Source organism: Pieris napi, chromosome Z (genome assembly GCF_905475465.1).
Source record: "Pieris napi chromosome Z, ilPieNapi1.2, whole genome shotgun sequence".
NCBI lineage: Eukaryota > Metazoa > Arthropoda > Insecta > Lepidoptera > Pieridae > Pieris > Pieris napi.
In genome coordinates, this window is record NC_062259.1 from 10,364,630 (window position 1) to 10,383,225 (window position 18,596).

General features: G+C 33.4%; 1 protein-coding gene across 2 annotated transcripts in view; it reads right to left on the reverse strand.

Moving 5' to 3' along the window:
* The window catches only part of LOC125062755, a 61,423-nt gene that overhangs the window by 30,403 nt on the left and 12,424 nt on the right, over nucleotides 1-18,596 (reverse strand). For both annotated transcript variants that reach the window (XM_047668873.1, XM_047668872.1), the window contains exons 2-4: nucleotides 12,551-12,635; nucleotides 7,170-7,293; nucleotides 1,072-1,157 (exon numbers count right to left, since the gene is read on the reverse strand). In XM_047668873.1, the coding sequence (XP_047524829.1) occupies nucleotides 1,072-1,157; nucleotides 7,170-7,293; nucleotides 12,551-12,625 (285 nt within the window). In that variant the 5' untranslated portion in view covers nucleotides 12,626-12,635. The remainder of the gene's footprint in view (nucleotides 1-1,071; nucleotides 1,158-7,169; nucleotides 7,294-12,550; nucleotides 12,636-18,596) is intronic.

Genomic DNA, 18,596 nt, shown 5'->3' on the forward strand with positions numbered 1-18,596 from the left:
ATGTATATATCTCTACTATTTGTCCGAATATATAATATACGTGAAGCAGTTAAAAGTCCAATCATATTAAGGAGTTTTATATATATTTGTGATCGAATTATATTTCTAATTACTTTCTTTTTTATAAATAGATTATAATCTATTTCTATATCTATTTAAGATAAATTAAGTTCATTTGTACATCGTATAGTTAAATATGGATTAATACGATTTTTTTGTAGTTTGGGCAGTCTACGAACAGTAATAAGAAATTATTCTGCAAGTTGAATCGTGACTAGAGTTCTGAATATGTTTATTGTTATTAATTGTGTTCGATGTCCCAAATAATAATTTATACAATTATATATATAAAATAAAATTAGTAATCAAAAATTTCCATGTGTATGTCCAAGTGTTTTTACACTTGGTTTAACTGGATTTAAAATATATTCTAGTGCTTGTCCAATCCATAACTAGAGTAACGGGTTTTCATATATTTTATGTATTGCCATAAAGTTTTAGTAGTGACCCAGCTCGTACGTGCTTACAAAGACATCAACCTACGTCCTATAGTATATAGCGCATACCAGACTAATCTGTCTAAACTTATAATTGTTGGGACTTTTCATAGTTGAGGTGTATATTTTAGAATAGAAGTGCAGCACACAAGAAACCAGTTTCGAACCACGTTTGTCGGTTATAAGGTTTTAAGCTTAAAGTTATTCACTGCCCTAAACTAAGTGTAGTAACTTTAAACTGTAAGACGATTGGTGCTGCAATAATTAGCATTCAAATAAAGTTTACGTATTAGAAATGCTAAGTATGCCAAAATGGTTGTTACTAACTTTAAACAGCACCCCCCTCTTCCCCCTTTAATTGACCCCCCTTAGTCGTCTAAACTAAATCAATCTCATCCCGTTATACCTCAAGCACTGTTTCGTATTGTATTACATTGTATTTTGCGCTGTAATGAAAATAGTGGTGACACGGTTTAAGCTGTCAATTAAGACTTATTTATTTTCTATTCTTTGTATTATCCATTTAGGATTTATTATAAGAAGATTATGATTTTTGTATTAAATTTTACAATACCTTATACACTCCCACCATGAGTACGACGCAGGAGATGAGGCCCAAACTGCTGCATGCCAGTAGCGTGATGTTAAGAGACACTGTTACTGTAACAATAAAAAAATAATTAAAATGAATTCAACCATATATATAACCATAAAAAAAATTGCGATTTTCGGCAGTATGGCGGCCATTTAGAACCGTCCGAAAAGTATTTTATTATGGACTATCGGAAAATACTAGAATATTTGTGGAACAAATCATTTGACTTTCATAATTAATCCGACGACTTCGACTAACGCCCACGCGATTAGGCCGCCGGTACCAGCGCTCTGACCATCATTTTTCTTTTTTTCATTGCGTAATAAGACCCCCGAAGAACCGCCATACTGGTACAAATGACCCACTATTTTTTGTCACTATCTCCCGGCCTAAAACAAGTAGCATCCCATACCAAAACCCGTCCCTACCTCCAAGGGATCAACGACATCCCATCCCGCCGCCATCGGACAATATACAAGTCATTATATAAGTTATATTATATAAATGTCCTCTCCCGAAATGTGTGGATATTTCAAACTCTAATCTTGTTCCTGATTTTGATTAAACTTTGACTTGCTCCCTGGTATATCTAGACTTTAGTTTTCGAGTTGGACGTGTATACTAATTACGGAATTAAACAACTTTGTTTATAAATAAATCATCATGTCCAAATATTAGCATATTTAAATAATATCACATACATAACATTGTTCTGTTTTCCAAACAGAAATTCATCTGTTAGGGTACAGGAATCTGTTCCTTATGATATGAACGAAGGCGTGACGAACTTTTTTTCAATATTTCCTTGTAGTTAAATAGCTAACAAATTCTATTATATGAAGACCTCGTCTCTCTTTTATGCTATTTTCATTATAGACGACCTGTTGAATGTCAATTTAAAATCTGTATGTAAATCGAGCTACGTGTTAATTGTCTACAGAAGCGTTCGAAGCAGACATACGATTCGAGTTCAATAATTAATAAACTTTCGGATTAGATAGTACTAGACATACTACAGTTTAGTATTGTGAAGACCACGTATTGTGTAAGTGTCCAGCGCAGAGGTCTATTACGCGTAGGCCATGACAGAGTTAGATAAAGCGATTTCGAACAGAGGTTCCTAGTTTTCGTTACGAAAACCTTCCAAGTTTATTAGAGAATTCCAATCTACTGCAGTAGGTACAGTATAATAGAAGTACTTCATACATGGTGGTAAAAAGATGAAACGTCCATAACTCATAAATACTAAGTGATCATAAAGTATTGTTTGAAACTCGTATCACAGCTTGTAAGAGCGTAAACGAGGGGTAATATTACGTGATCTATCCATGAGGGAAATGAACTTTTTATATTATAAGGTTATTTTCATATTTTCTCCACGGGTAGCATCGATTTCCAGGTCACTGACGTACATGACACTCATAGACTTAGTTGATTTATAGCTATTGTATGCTAAAAATACGCTTTATTAATTAAATTTATAAATACGTGCGTGCGTCACATATTTCAAAATTACGTTTACAGTAAAATGAGAAGGCTTATATATAAATAAAATCTAAAAATATGTTTCTAAGCCCTTTGCGGACTTGCGGACGGCTAGACCAATTCGAGTTTTTTTTTTAAATTGAAGTAAATTTGCCGTTTTTATGGTTGGCGGTGACAAAAAGAACGGCAGCCTATGTGTGAAGGGGGTTCATACTAAAAATGTTTAAATTATTATAATTTATACATTCACTTCGTTATAATTATTATTAGATTATAATTGTAACTGTTATAATTATTTCAAAATACATAATAAAGAATATGTATTCGATTACGATTCCTAAGTACCTGCGATGTGATTTGTAATAAAATCGGGCTTTCCCTTAGCTAGATTTGTAACTGACACTATCTAAATGGATTCCGATTACCGACGGGGATGTTCGCTTAAAACTTTTAACTGTTAAAATCTTATTTTAGACGAATAAACTTCCTAACTATAGGACCTTTATTTTAATTGGGAATTTGTTCCAAAAGGCATTTGCAATTTTCCCTTTTAATTGCTTTATCTCACGAACGTATTGTTATTATTAATTATCAAATTATGATTTGTTACGTGTGTGAATTTTTATTAAGATAAGAATGAATACAATTATTTTATATACAGCGACTTCGGTAACGAGGAATTAGTTGTACATCCGATAGATAGCAAAATGTTGGTTTAGTTCTTAAATTTATCAGTATCGCTATAGCAGTTTTATAATCAGCGTGACCAACCGAGTGACTGCAGTAACTAACACGGCTACTAAGTAATATATATATTACCGATGCCGAAAAATTCGTTCATTTAAACCAATTTCGCGCTTACGATACAAATCAGTTTTTTTTTCGGGATATTTTTTGTTGATTGCTCGCCCTTTTTCTTTTAAAGTTTAACTAAATTAAATAATTGTAACCTGGTGACAGAAGAAGCTTGCCAAGAAGGGTGAAACCAATACCACCAGTTCAGCCTTGCGATTCTGTAACTCACTTCGAACCTCACAGCGGTTTTCGCAGCGGCGGTCGCGCTCAAATCAGTCGTGAAGCAGTCATTTTACGATTTGGCATTCTGATAAGCAATAAACTACAAGCTCCCTAATTATATTTTTGTACTACTAATTAGATCTTCGATCTCTCAGCATCACTATCACTAATTAATTAATAGAATTTCCGGACAGCCATATATGTGCCTTTGATAATTTTCTTTTATAGATAAGTAGGTGATCTGCCTCTATATATTCTATAATAATATATTTTTATTTCCCGTCTTTGTAAGAGTTTGGTGCCTAAAATTGGACTATAGTCCTGTAGTCATCAGCCAGTTATGAGGCTGAATATGCTGTCGATTGGGTCTATAATATGGTCTCCATATGGACTATGCAACAACAATTGTGTGGCATAGTCGCGATACGAACTCACGACATCAAGGTGAGAGTCACAAGCTAAATTACAGGTACTATAATATGTGCGTATTATATATGTAGGTATTGCGTGTTGTTCCCACGAGCATGTAAGTGCGTGCTCCTATTTCACCATGCCTCCTGCTGATAGAGGACAAGTCTTTGTTTTTAATTTATGTTATTATTATTTATTAATTAAGATGTCATGTGAAACATGGTGTAATGGTTGCAGCTCCTTACAATCCTTGTGTAAAAAAAAACATGGCGATTAAAAAGAGTGGCGGGGAGTTTAGTGCCAGTTCTTCTCTTCCGTTCTACGCCCTTGATTTGAGAACTGGCACTAAATGTAAATTTAGAAGCATTTCATATACATTTCTTTTTTTGGACGTTCATATGTGTACATTGTGTTACCTATATGATTAAATGATTTTTTACTTTTATATACAAAAAACTAAAATACTTCGTTCATTTGTAATGTTTGCTAAAGCTTAAGTATGTAGGTACTTATATATTTTTTCTTGAAAATAAATCTTCAGGTTTATTAAAAATATTGATTATAGCATTACTCCCCACATACAAAGCGACCTAATAATAAATATCGGAGTTGGGACAAACCACATTCTTTTCTGAAATTCTGAAAGCTAATTTATAAAGTTGTTTGGTGTAAATTACTTGGAGGCTCTGGTATTTGGAAAATCAAAGTCAGTTCAAGGAATTCAAATTACATTATTTTAGTTAATTTAATGAAATTAATAGGACGAAGAGGAATTTATCTTTGTCAATACGGCTCTAATTTATTTATTAGCTGTAATAGAATAAATAACTAGTATCCGGAAAAAATATTTTCTAATGATGAATATTTTGATTAATATTTTATATTTTTAGTTTATTAATATAAATGCTTATAAGATTATTTAAGTTATTTCTATAATAAAAATAATTAAAAATGAATCAATATATTATGTATAACTAAAGTAACTTTTGGAAATTATTAATCTTACAATGTTAATTAGATTATTAATAATATTAATAATTACTAATGAATAAATAGAAACTAAATTAAATTTATTAAGTTTGCAGTCCCTACGGCAGTGCTGATGTTAGCTTTGACCGGGCAAATTAATTTTATTTCCCAAACAAAAATGATTCTGTCTCCGTGGATTTCTTGCACACATAGTTAAACATTAATGAGCGTTACAATGGGACAAACAAAATAAAGACATTGTGGTTTTTATGTTTTATATATTATTACGAGAAAAATTGTGTTACATTTGCTTATTTCACAGAATAGCGTGATTTACTGTTATTGTAGGCTGATTGTGTCAGTTCAATTCTATAAAACACTTTCAGCTACTTTTAGAGTTGTCAATTAATTATTTAAAGAACCGTCTTGTCAATCAGCTACGGCATTTCATGCTCGGCTAGCTACTTAAGTACTGATTGGATCTGTAATTAAATCATTATTTAATTGACTAATTAACCATCTCGCTCTAAATAACAGATGAGCGTTTTACAGGATTAAATACTATTGTAGATATACCTATATTGTAATTTTATAAAGTTCATCTTTCTTTGTCGAGATAGAAAATGTCCAGTATATTGGTACAAAGTTTGGCGTGTGTCATCCGCCGAACTTATATTGGATAAATTAGTTTTGTTGAAGTACATACGAGTGGATAAATTCAGTATTGCAGTTTTATTTATATCTTATATAGCCTCAAATAGTTAAGCATTGTTTGACGTAAAACTTATTTGAAACTTATTTGACTTTTGACGACTCATTGGTCTAGTGTTTAGTACCCCTGACTGCGAATCCATGGGTCCCGGGTTCGATCCCCGGCTGAGACGAACATCGATGTGATGAGCATTTGGTGTTAGGTCTTTCTATGTATAATATTTATGTATATCCGTTGCCTAGTACCCATAACACAAGCTTCACCAGCTTAGCATGGGACTAGGTCAATTGGTGTGAATTGTCTTTAACAAAAAAAATATATGAAAATAAATGGGCGCTTTACGACAGCCGCGGTCATTAAGACACTAACCATTTCCTGACTGACTTTGACTGACCGTTTATGTACGTTAAAAAAGTTTTATTGAATATACCTGACACACGCCGACCTTTTGACAGTACAATAGAGTGCGTGCGGGCATGGATAGACAGAAAGTCCATTGGTCGATTGGTACTGTCGGGGATTCGAACCTACTATCTTAAAGCGGCCACTGACGATACGTCCATTTAGTAGACTTCCTTTTGGATGCACTCCAAATGGAAATTTATCGAGAAACGGTACCATTCACGATACTTCCATTTGGATGCATGGCGTCACTTCGAACTTTGCAATCGTACGGAAAGGTAATAAATAATACTATGGATAACAATACTTTACTGGTGGCAGCAGTTCTGTGTATTTTATTAAAAAGACAAAAAAAACCTAAGAGAAGGTGGATGAAGGATTGGTTGAAACATTAAGAAATACTTTTATTTATTTAATAATATAAATATATTTATTTAAAAATAGAAATACCTTTATTTTTTTCTATTACTTCCAACACAAAGTCACGCGCGGACAAAGACATAATAAAAAGAAAATTATAACGCTTGACAAATACACAGCACATCCACCACCATCGACATCAAAACATAAACTGAAACAAAAACCTCAAAAAAATGGACGCCGTTTCGCCCATTCACGGACAATTCGGACTGCTTCCATATGGCGTGGCGCACGTATCTGCCATTGTCGGACGGCCACGGATGACGTCCATTTGGCCTGGACGCATGGATTTCAATCCTTTTGGAAATCCAGAGCTGGCTGACGTCCATCCAAATGGAATACTTTTTTACCATTCATGGGACGATTTTGGACGACGACTACTCCATTCGGATTAATGGACGTATCGTCAGTGGCCGCTTTTAGAGATGAGAGCCACACGCTGAAGACACGTGGCCAATAGTGTTTAAAATTGAATAAATAAGTAATATAATGGGTTCAAATCTATCGTTTTAGGTTTACGCACATACGATATACGCACTCCACACCTGTTCGTTCGTCCTAAGTGTAATCTTTGGTTAACCTACTTTCCTTATTGTTTCTACAGGCCGTATTCAAACCCAATTCCTATGTTGAATCAATGAGGTATAAAAAATATACTTACTTGGAGTTATTTTTTCCGGCTCGAGGAAACTCTCCGATTCGGGTTCAGTCATTTGGCCGGATAGGTAGCGATGCTCAACGTCGATAAAGTGCCCCATCGTTACTATGGTTACCGCAAAGTATACCTGCATAATATTATCAAGATTAGGGACCTGTTACAAACGGTATGCCTCTTTAGGATAAATTATTGACCAATAAAAGACCTATTTGGTTTAAATCGTTTGTACAGTATTTTAGTTGGACTGTGTGAGTACATTGTACAAGAAGGAAAGATCATTCTTAATACAACCGAGGTTAGAATTAAAAACTCGAAATGCGAGTGATAAATAGTGCTATATAAACGAATCATTACACACTTTGTGATAAAAACTATTAGTCAAGGCATAAAAAACTACGGTGATAATTAATTTTGATATAGTTTCTTGATCCACGTTAGAAATGTATTATCATACAACTATGAAACGACTGTTCCACCACATTATCATAGTACGCGGAGCTTACGACGAAGATTTTCCATAACATTATGGCTTAAACCGCTGTTATATTAGTTTTTCCTGAATTCAAATTTAAATCAAAATTTCCTTAAAACTTAAATTTTTACCTCCTACGGCTGCTGGTATTAATAAAAGCTGTTTTCAGAAATATTCGATGTCACCTACACAATAAAAAGGAGGATGTAGAATGGCCTAGCAATTTCCTCAAAGCTTGTTATTTCGCTTCTATGGCGGGAACGGCTTTTAGCTTTATACGCTCCTGCTGACATTTTTGAAAAAACGATCTTTTTCGTCATAAAATAAAAAATCTTCGTACATTTCCAATATTAGACGCCTTTTTGACTTTCGACTTTTTTTGTCACAGCAGAAATGCTCATATGATTTCACGATTTTCTACAGTGCTATACGAGTACATGGTTTTACTCGTGGGCTCTCCTACAATCAATACACTCTATGAAACAGAGCAGGTGAAGTATAAAAAATACGCAATAAAATTAATTATTTCAAGGCTTTGAAGTATGCATTCTTTTCTAATACGCATACTGATTAATTGATTTTTTATTAAAATATGTGTTTCCCCGATCAATCGATCCCAAAACTTTCGGCCGACACACGTTATGGTGGACTATCAGACGGTTACTCCGGCTATATCAGGGTCGGGAAGAGCAGCGCAAACGACCCTAAAACCACCCAAAACGGGCAGTCATCTCCAGCCCATGGACAATCATTTAAGTGGATGCGTAGCCGGCCTTTACAATTACAGTTCCATAGCACAAACTTCGTCGCACCATTGCCTTATTATTTATTATTGGCCTATGTAAAACAGAATTAGTTTTTATTTATTAAATGGCCTCCACGATAAAAATTTTAGTGACCGGGCCAATGTGACGTCACGGTACAAGCAGCGAGTCAGCGTTCGCGGATTTGTAAATACGTGACGTCATCGTTGAGCGAGTGAAGGAACGAAAATTTAAAAAAACCCTAATCTTTTCTCTGTAATTATAATACTTTCGATAGAACAAAAACTTATTTGCACAAGAATACGCATTAAACTTGCTTATAATCAAAACTTTTCCAGTTTAATATTTTAATTTTTATGTGTTTTTCTCCAACCTGCAAATGACGGACTTACATGACGGTATGATTTAAAAAAAAAATGACATATTTTACTAAAGAACGGGATTCAGTCACAGGAGCACTGAATGTTGTTGACATTAATCTAATATATAAACTTCTCGTGTCGCGGTGTTTGTGGTTAAACTCCTCCGAAACGGCTCGACCGATTCTCATGAAATTTTGTGTGCATATTGGGTATGTCTGAGAATCGGACAACATTTATTTTTCATCCCCCTAAATATATTTTTTTTATTTTTAGATATTTTTTTCTGTTTTTATTTTTTTACATGGCAAAACGACGTTTGCTGGATCAGCTAGTATTTTTATGTTATATTCACCATCATTCATATGTGTAAGTTGTCAATGAAAAATTTCAGGTCAATTCTGCAATATCCCAGATTTATTAGGTACGTTTCATAAATTTAACGAGCACTCTATCATAAATCTTACGCCTTTGAGACGCACCTAGCATTATTTACGGCTAATTTCAAGTAAATTACGATCGTCTGCGAGGAAAAATTATTTCTGCGTTTTAGTCTTTGTTTAGCTAAAAATTCTAAGAAAACATTCTAAAAGGCTAAGTTATGCTTTTGTTCTTAATACAAAGTCTATTAGATTACCCTTATTTATCATCACTTAATTGAAAGTAACTATTTGACGCAAGGAAACTTTTGATGTAATGTAATGCTGTATCAAAATTATATAAGATAAAAGATTCATTTTTCGAACCAGGCATACACAACAACAAAATTAAGAGAAGAGCCTTGAATAGAAAAAAAATTATAAAGTTTATAAAAACTACTATGTCCAAACAGGTATAAAGTACCTGCTTGCGGGTTTCGTTTCAGCCATTTCCCATTGGCTATTTAGTAATAAATTCAACTGTTAAACAGAATTCATTATGATGTGCAAAAATTGCTAAAAAAACTTAATTTTGACCAGCAACGTTGATGTGCATTGGTTGATCGAGTCCATCCAATAAAAGTATATTTGCGTTACTTCCATAAATAAAAAAGAGGACCTACCAATTCCCAAAATGAATTGGAAGAGGTACAAACAACGGAAGGTGCAAGGCTACTGCTTTCATAGCCCTCTATTTGATTGAAACCTTGATATGGAGTGCCAATGCTAGCCAATAACAATTTTTATAGTATCAGCCCTGCGATTCTGTAACTCACTTTCCGAACTCACACAGCGGTTTTCGCATCGGCGGTCGCTCTCAAATCAGTCGTGAAGCAGTCATTTTATGATTTGGCATTTTAATAAACAATAAACTACAAGCTGGGCTAAAAGGTGGGCTTTTCAGTGAGTTACAGAATCGCAGGGCAGTACTGTAGGGGCCTACCGGTCGTAACAAATTTAACTAAAAAGAACCATACTGGATTCAGTGATGTTTGAAAATACACGGTCTCTAGGAAGATATCCTATCAATGTCATTAAACAGTTGTTATTTTTCGTTATTTGGAGTGAAATATTATATCTACAAGAGTATTTCTTCTCCTAATAATATTAACAATATTACACACTGAGCTTTGCAGTTAGGGTGTAGTGTACGTTTGTTATTAAACTGTCTTAGGAGGCCAAGGTATATTACGTCAAGCCAAGTATATTACGTCATGAATTGGGTGTCGGTAATTACTCTACAGCAATCTTCTCTAAGGAATATACGTATAAATTATATACTTAAGGCTTTATTAGAGTAATAACGTTCTATAATTTATTACTTGTATTTTCTCTTCGTAGATTATATTCAGATAGTGATTATAATAAGGTGACAAATAGGCGGCTGAGGTTAAATGATACTGAAGGGCCGGCCTTTTGAGAATTGGTGCATCCTGTCGTAGCAAAAGTTGATTTGGTGCGGAAATATTTCGATTTAATATATCTTATAAGTTTAAAAAAAGTATATACTGAACGTCTGTTATAATATATATTGAGTTAATTTTAATTTAGTACATATATATTATTTACCGCAAATTTCTGACAAAATTACGCTAAAATATATAATATGTATGAACTTGTAATAAAATCTCTTTGGCTATACTATATGTATTTGCCTGTTTTTGTTATCATTGAAAGTTGAGATTTTAAAGAAGATAATTCCAATATTAGGATAATGTGTGATTTTTATTTATTTTTCGTACCGTCAACATAAGTGAATCTAATGAAGAAATTCCATACATTTTAAAATTTTACTACAAAAAAGGTAAAAATGCAATGCAAGCCGCGAAAAAAATTTGCGGTGTTTATGGACCTAGTGCAGTGTATGTGAGAGTAGTACAAATTTGGTTTAAGCTTTTTCAAATTTTTTTTTTTGACCTGCGAAACACTGATGAGATTAAAGCAAGGAGTTGAGAGAAAGCGGCCGGAATTAATCAACAGAAGGGGTGTGGTTTTTCATCAAGATAACGCTAGAACTCACACATCTTTAGCCACTCAGCAAAAATTAAGAGAACTTGGCTGGGAGGTGTTAATGCATCCGACGTACGTATATAGACCTGACCTTGCACCTTCAGATTTCCACCTGTTTCGGTATTTTCAGAATTCTTTAGGCAGTGTCAGGTTAACATCACGAGAGGACTGCCAAAATCAATTGTCGCGGTATTTTGATTAGAAGCCCCAAAATTTCCATAGCAATGGGATCATATTCCTACCTACAAGATGGCAAAAAGTTATCGAACAAAATGGTACCTACATACTTTAGTTAAATGTAAATAAACTATATTAAAAAATGTTGTGAATTTTCTTGAAAAATGCGAAGAAACTTTTTCCCCAACCTATTATATAAACACATGTATATTATAAATTCATTTTATATCCAATTATTCTATTTGCCTTTACTAAGGATAATATCTGGATACTGAGATTAAATAAGTATATTGCGAACTCATGATATCCGTCTACTTGAATGAAATCAATTTGCGATATGAATTTCGAAGACGTAATTTGACGACATCGGAGACATCTGACTAGGACTTTTTGTAATAGACGACATATGTGGATATTTTTATTCCTGGAATGTCATTTATATTACATAATGTTAGTTCATTTTGTCTATTCTCTGAAATCTTGTTAGTGCCACAGTCTCTTACCCGATCCACCTAAAGTGACTAGTGAGGCTTGAGAAGAAGATAAATTGTGTGAATGGCACCGAAAAGTCGCACAAATGTTTACAAAGATTACAAACTTTGTTTTAAAATATTATGTTTGTATAAGTTGTAACTCAGATAAAATGTATTTTAATTCTAGTTTAATAAGGAAGGATTTGGTCTTACTAATGTTAGAGGCGAATTAAATTGCTTAAATTCTTGATGAATGCAACTAATTTATTGGAAACTTAATAAATTGTTTTTTTTTAAATAAAAAACATATTGCAAAACATATATTCAATACGACCAAAAATTCATGCGAGAGTTTTTTATAAAATCATATTTAAAAATGAGCACAATTTTCTTCGACTAGCGGACCTGATATACGATGACCTGTACAAGTCTTTGTCTCTGTCTACCAAAGAAAATATTCCTGAATCTGATATCAAAGTTAAAACTTATATAAGTTACAACCGGTATGTAGATACCGGTTGTAACTTATATAAGTTAAATATTGTTGTTTCACTATGTTTTTATCAAGTCAATAAAAATAAAATAAAAAAGACATTTAATTGTAAATCCATACCACCGAATGAATTTGTACACACACACAAAAAATATCCAAAAACCGGCAGAAGATTTATATATATGATTTATATATAAGGTATACTTAGATAACATACCAAAGTGTATATCGCTGAGGCGTAGCAGCCTCTACGAAGGCTACGCCAACAGCAGCACGACTGTATGATGGCCATATCGACGATCCTGTAACAAATAATTACTATTTATATATTATTAATGTAGTAGGGTACGTGTAGCGTAAACACGTATATTTGTATTGACATTCCAAAACTCGAAAATACTTGAGTTAAAATCGAATACACTAACTTTTTTATAATAAAGATACAAACAGCAAACGAACACTAGACGCTGGATAATAAGAAATTGCTTAGATGTATTAGTATGCTGCCGAATTGCAGAGCAGATGTTTGGTATAAACATGGTTTAATCAGAGGCCGTTGCACAATAAGTAAAATTATCCCTATTTATTACCTATATACTCAAAAATATGCATGGTAGAGAGCAGGTAGCCGTTATTTACACCGATTTCGTAAAAGCCTGCGACCGCGTCAGTCACGTTATCCTCTTGTACAGGGTTTTGTTTGAATCATATTTACAAAATCGTAGTTAGTAGGAGGCATTCGATCTAAACCTGTCAGCATTACATGCGGTGTTCCTCAAGGCTGAAATTTATGTCCACTGTTATACAACATTTTTCTCTGTGACATGAGAAATTTCCCCCAAAGTTCACGACATCTTCTCTATGCTGACGACAAAAAAATCTTCACCAAGATTAACATAACACAACACACTCATGCAGAAAACCAAATTGCCGTCAACCAAGCCAAGTAACTTAGTTGATAGATCCACGTGCAAAAATTTCAGTATTCAATATGTCTATATTGGCATCGGAATCAATAATTGACCTCGTTATTGTTGTGGACGTCAAACTATATCCAAATCATCAAAAGTATATTAGGAACGGAATCAATAATTGACCTCTTTTGGACGCCAAGATTGCATTGACAGTATTATAACCAAATCATACAAAAGTATGGGTTTTGTTAAACGAACTTGAATCATATAGTAATAATAAAGCCACTTTGTTGGGTGGGTGTTAGTTTTGTTATTATACACTTAGACTGCGTTCTTCTTCAGTCGCACTCTTCAATTCTGAAGGTCATGTTAGTGGCGTCGCACAACTTCCTCCTCTCTCCCCTGTCTTCGGCAAGCCTCTGCGCCTGGGTGAGACCAGTAAGAGCTTTTACTTGATTGGTCCAGCGAGTAAGGGATCGGCCTCGAGATCTGCCCTCCACTCTGCCAGTCACTTTTTTTAAAAGAGTACCGAGAGTTTTTTACCCCGGCTTTTTCTCTCGGCCTACACCCTCTGTCTTCTTTGCCGATGAGTAGGGATGCCTACAAATTCAAATTTAATGACGTGGAATAAGTGATACATGTATCTTATGTTCCATAATAAACATATTTTATTTTATTTTTCACGATGAGTTTTTCTAGACTTTCTAGATCTCTGCGTGTAACTTTTCCAAAAAATCTCAGGATGGGTTGGTAACAATGTGCCGAAAGACGATTTTTTACCTGTAACCGTCTTAGTATGGACACGTTTGTTTTTTTTGCTGTCCAAGGAATCCTTAGCATCCGCCTCTAACACCACATTTCCAGAGCATCTATTTTTCAACTTTCAGATGTCCGTATTGTCCAGGATTCAGCGCTATAAAGAAAAATCGGAAATACCAGAGTTTTAACCAATTTGTAACGAAAACTAGCCAGGAATGGAACTAAGCCAGTGCCTAGACTTTGATATTATACTATAAAAAACATTTTAATTTTATCGCTATATAAAACGACCAACGAATTCGTGTTAGTAAATTAAATTCTAACAAAGCTTTTATAATCGATCAACGATCGTTATGACAGTAACCTTGTACATTTAATTAGGTATTATATTTAATTTAAATGTCAACACAGTGGAAAATGTTCAAATATTCTTTTGTAAATGTTAAAGAAGTTCGCGTACCCTTTTGGGTTTTTTGAAGCCTTCTAAAAACTTGAAGGACAATTATTACTCGTTACGTAATTGTTAGTTTGTGTTACTTTTGCACAATTAATTATGTTTAATGTAACATTAATTATAAATCATTATTCACAAACAAAATATTAAATCATTTTCCAGTCAGGGGATCAGACAAAATAGTTTTAACTAAAATAATATTATCATGTCATCGTTACATTTGGTTTCCTTTTTAATTGAGTAATAAATTGTATAGTTTTTTTTATTTTATTGATAAAGCTGTAGGCAACCTTTATCAATAAAATAAAAAATCTCGGCACACTGATACATTGTTAAAAACAAACACAAAATACAATTTTTAATGTGACAAGCACTTAATGGCAAACATGACATACATTTAGAGATCATACAAATATCAATCAAAACAATTATAAAACAAAACAAACATTACAAAAAAAAACAATTACTAATCAAAAAAATTAAATTACAAAAAACTAAACAAAAATCGATTTTAAAGTGCGAGGGGAGCAACTATGGATAACCAGACCTAGCTCGTTTATCAGAATGCTTAATCTGGACATCGGTGAGCTTTGACCAAAACGCGTTCTACGGAAAGGAGGGACAAATGGAATAATGGGATGCCTGGGGTATCGAGAGGGTACACGAAACTTAAATTTAGATAGAAGGTTCGGGCAATCAATCTGATTAATAAATATCTTAGCTGCAAACGATATATCAATTGATTTTCTGCGATTCTCCAATGACAACATCTTAAAGTGCGCCAGCCTGGTTATTATTATTAATTATTAAATTAATTGTATAAAACAAGCATGTCCGTTATTATTTTCACTATACTTGAGTTTTTAATCAATAGATATTAAATAGCAACGTATTTATGACTTAAAAATTTAATAAGTCCATCTTGAGATCGAAGCTAAGGGAATATAAGATTTCATATTGATTTTTCGACGGTAGGTCTGCGATATCCCAAGATCTAATCTTGGTGAATGTTTAAGTGAATATTGAACACGAACGTGTTAAAACTGCATTATAAAAAGTAGGAAAGTAAAAATATACCCAATGATTTTCTGTAAGGTTTTCAAAGTCCAATTCTTACCTTCTGCTGTCACGTATAGCAACGAGGTCTCTATAGAGTGATTGGTGGTGCAAGCAAAGGTGGAAGGGACTTGAAAGCTCTCACTTAATTATACGGTAGACGAATTCAGATTGAAACACATGAATCTTTTGGTAATGGTGGGTACCTGCTAAGACTATAAACTTGAAGAACACACACAGTGTTTTACAGTACTGTTGTCTGTAGGAGAGATGTAGATTAGAGTTTTCAGAAGGAGAAATAAGATCATAAGCACAAAGATATCATATAAAACATTTTGTAAAAGTAATTTTACAAAAGTTAACGCTTTTACTTTTACAGAAAACTACCCTAAGTTGTTAAACCTCTACTGTCAAGAGCGCAGCTAGAAAGAACAACTTATTATTGTAGCATAGAGACAGATGATCTTTCATTGATATAATTTTATTCCTTTTATTTATTTTCCCATTTTGATTTTCCCCCAAGCCAACGCAATTATACACATAAATCATTCGAACGTAAATCCTCTTCCTCTGCTCTCAGAAGCATATCTTACATTATTAAATAAATAGGAAGTCATTAATTGATATAATTAATATTCTTATACAGCGACGAAGATAATTGGATCTCTGTTTGTAAACATCAAGATTAATTCAATATTAATTTCGTTGCTAAGAAACTGTGATTTCTTTATCGAACCGATATTTTTCGTTACCGATTAAATGTAAAAATATAATTGTCTACTAAAATATCTATATCTGATATGATCAAAAAAAACCTTAGAACTTTATAATTTAGAATTTTACGTAAAAACGCTGCTCTGTACCGATATGTGATTGTTCGTGTTCTCGATTATACTGCAGTAGGAAAATTATATTCCTTTAACTATGGATACTCTTGGGGCTTAAAGGCTTGTCAAACCTAAACAAACACCTGGTCGACTATTCAAGAGATCCTACAGATGCGTTTCCATGGCACGACTTATCATTTAAACTTGATAAAAGATTTTAAAAAGAAAAAAATTCTTTATATAACTCCATCAGACGCTTATCTTCTGCTTCATATCACTTTGAAGTCTTCATACCAAGAAATATTGGATGATTCTGAATTAAAAAAGACGATGAGTGTGGATGTTAAGCCCTTATATAGACTCTTACATACTTTAAACAGAATACTTAATTAATCAGTACTGTTATTATATACAGGCTTACAATACAAAAATTTAGAACAAACCAACGTCCGCGAAATAAAAAACAAATTGCTGCGAAGTTGAATATTTCTCTGACCTTCCATTTAAAATCACTTCCGTAATTATGCAACTTTATTTCAATGTAACCTGGCTGAATATTTTTGACTAAAGCTTTTCAGCTACCATAATACGATCGGTGATTTATAATCGCTTATTTAGTAAGGTTGATAAAATATTTTTGTAGTAATTAATAAATTTAAATTAAAATACGAAATGATTATAAATGAAAAGTTAATTTGTGCATTTGTATAGATTTTTACGAGTATATCACAAGTTTTATCCATTAAATAAGATTTATTTAAATTGTTATTCTACCTTGCCTAAATTGTATGTAATGTAAGGTAGGAATCTATCTATTAAAGTCTATAAATATAGGTCAGTCTAATACCAAGTTATGACGGTAAATGCCTATTAACTAACGCTATTAACTAAGATATCAGAAGAAATAGTTTTGCTTTGAGTCGAAAGTGATCTGGTCTATTCGTTTACCTAGTGTATTCAAGACATTCATAAACACTAATCAGTTATCTATTTATTTCTATCACAGGGTACACAATATGACAGAAACTGGCGGATACATTAGCTATTAAATCCTTTACATACCTTTATTATATGAATTAAGGTTAAATATGAATAACTGACATGACGCGCTGAAACTGTTCATTCTTCTTCTGTATTACCTACTTATATTTTCTTTAAATGTAATTTAAATCAAGTGCACAGGCACTAATTAAAGATTTAAGTAGGCGCCTAGTTGTTACCGCTGGCTAGCTAGTGTTGCCCAAAATCGGTCTTGGTCTTGCAGTCTTGGTCTTGTTCTTGCGTTTTTGCAAGACCAAGACCAATACCAAGACCGCCTTAATATAGCAAGACCAATACCAAGACTGAACCCTGCAAGACTTGAGCAAGACAATACTTAAGCCTGCAAGACTCTTGCGTCTTGCAGTTAAGACAAACTGAGATTTGGGCGTTATTAAGTAGGTATTTGGTTTCAATCCCGATTTTGAGAAACGTTCCTCAGTATCAAAACCGTAGGTATCACAAATCATAACACTAAACTAAGGGCTGCAGTTGTATTTGTAATTGGCAACGTGCCGCTCGTCTGAAAGCACCCTGAAACGTATTGTATTGATTAGGTAGGTAAGTACTTATTATATTTCAACAATTTATTAAGTAGGTAGCGTGTTAATACTCACAAATCTGTTCCCTAATAACTTTCTAGCAAAGTTCATACCTTGTAGGTATCTACCTATAATAATATGTTATGCTTGTTAATGTCTAATGTGCAGATCTAACGTTAGTACTCGTAGGTTGGTATGTGCTTAAAATTATAGTTAACAAAATTATATAAACATCATGTAGGTGTGAAACTTATGATTCAAAGTTTATATTATTCTTCTATTTAGCAAAATTTAAAACTAACAGCGAGTCGAGTAGGTCTAGTAACAGTTTCTACGGCAGCCAATACTATGGTACAGACGCCAGCACATCAAGGTACTACAATCTATCAAATTTCTTCAACAGATTTTCAAGTTTATCGCTAAAGAATTAAGGTTCAAAGTTGATTGGGGAAATGTGACGTTCTGCGAATAAACTGTTGGTCGGTCGGTGTATTAAATACCTACTTATTTGATAATTTACCGACAAAGACGCGGTTTGCAACAAGTGTAACACAGCATTTGACACTGAGCGCCGCATTCGCCGACAGAGGCACACAAATTTTTACCTATTTTGGTAGGGTTGGTATAGCAGTATAAAATTAAATGACCTTGAAGATGTCCCAGCAGTAGGTAG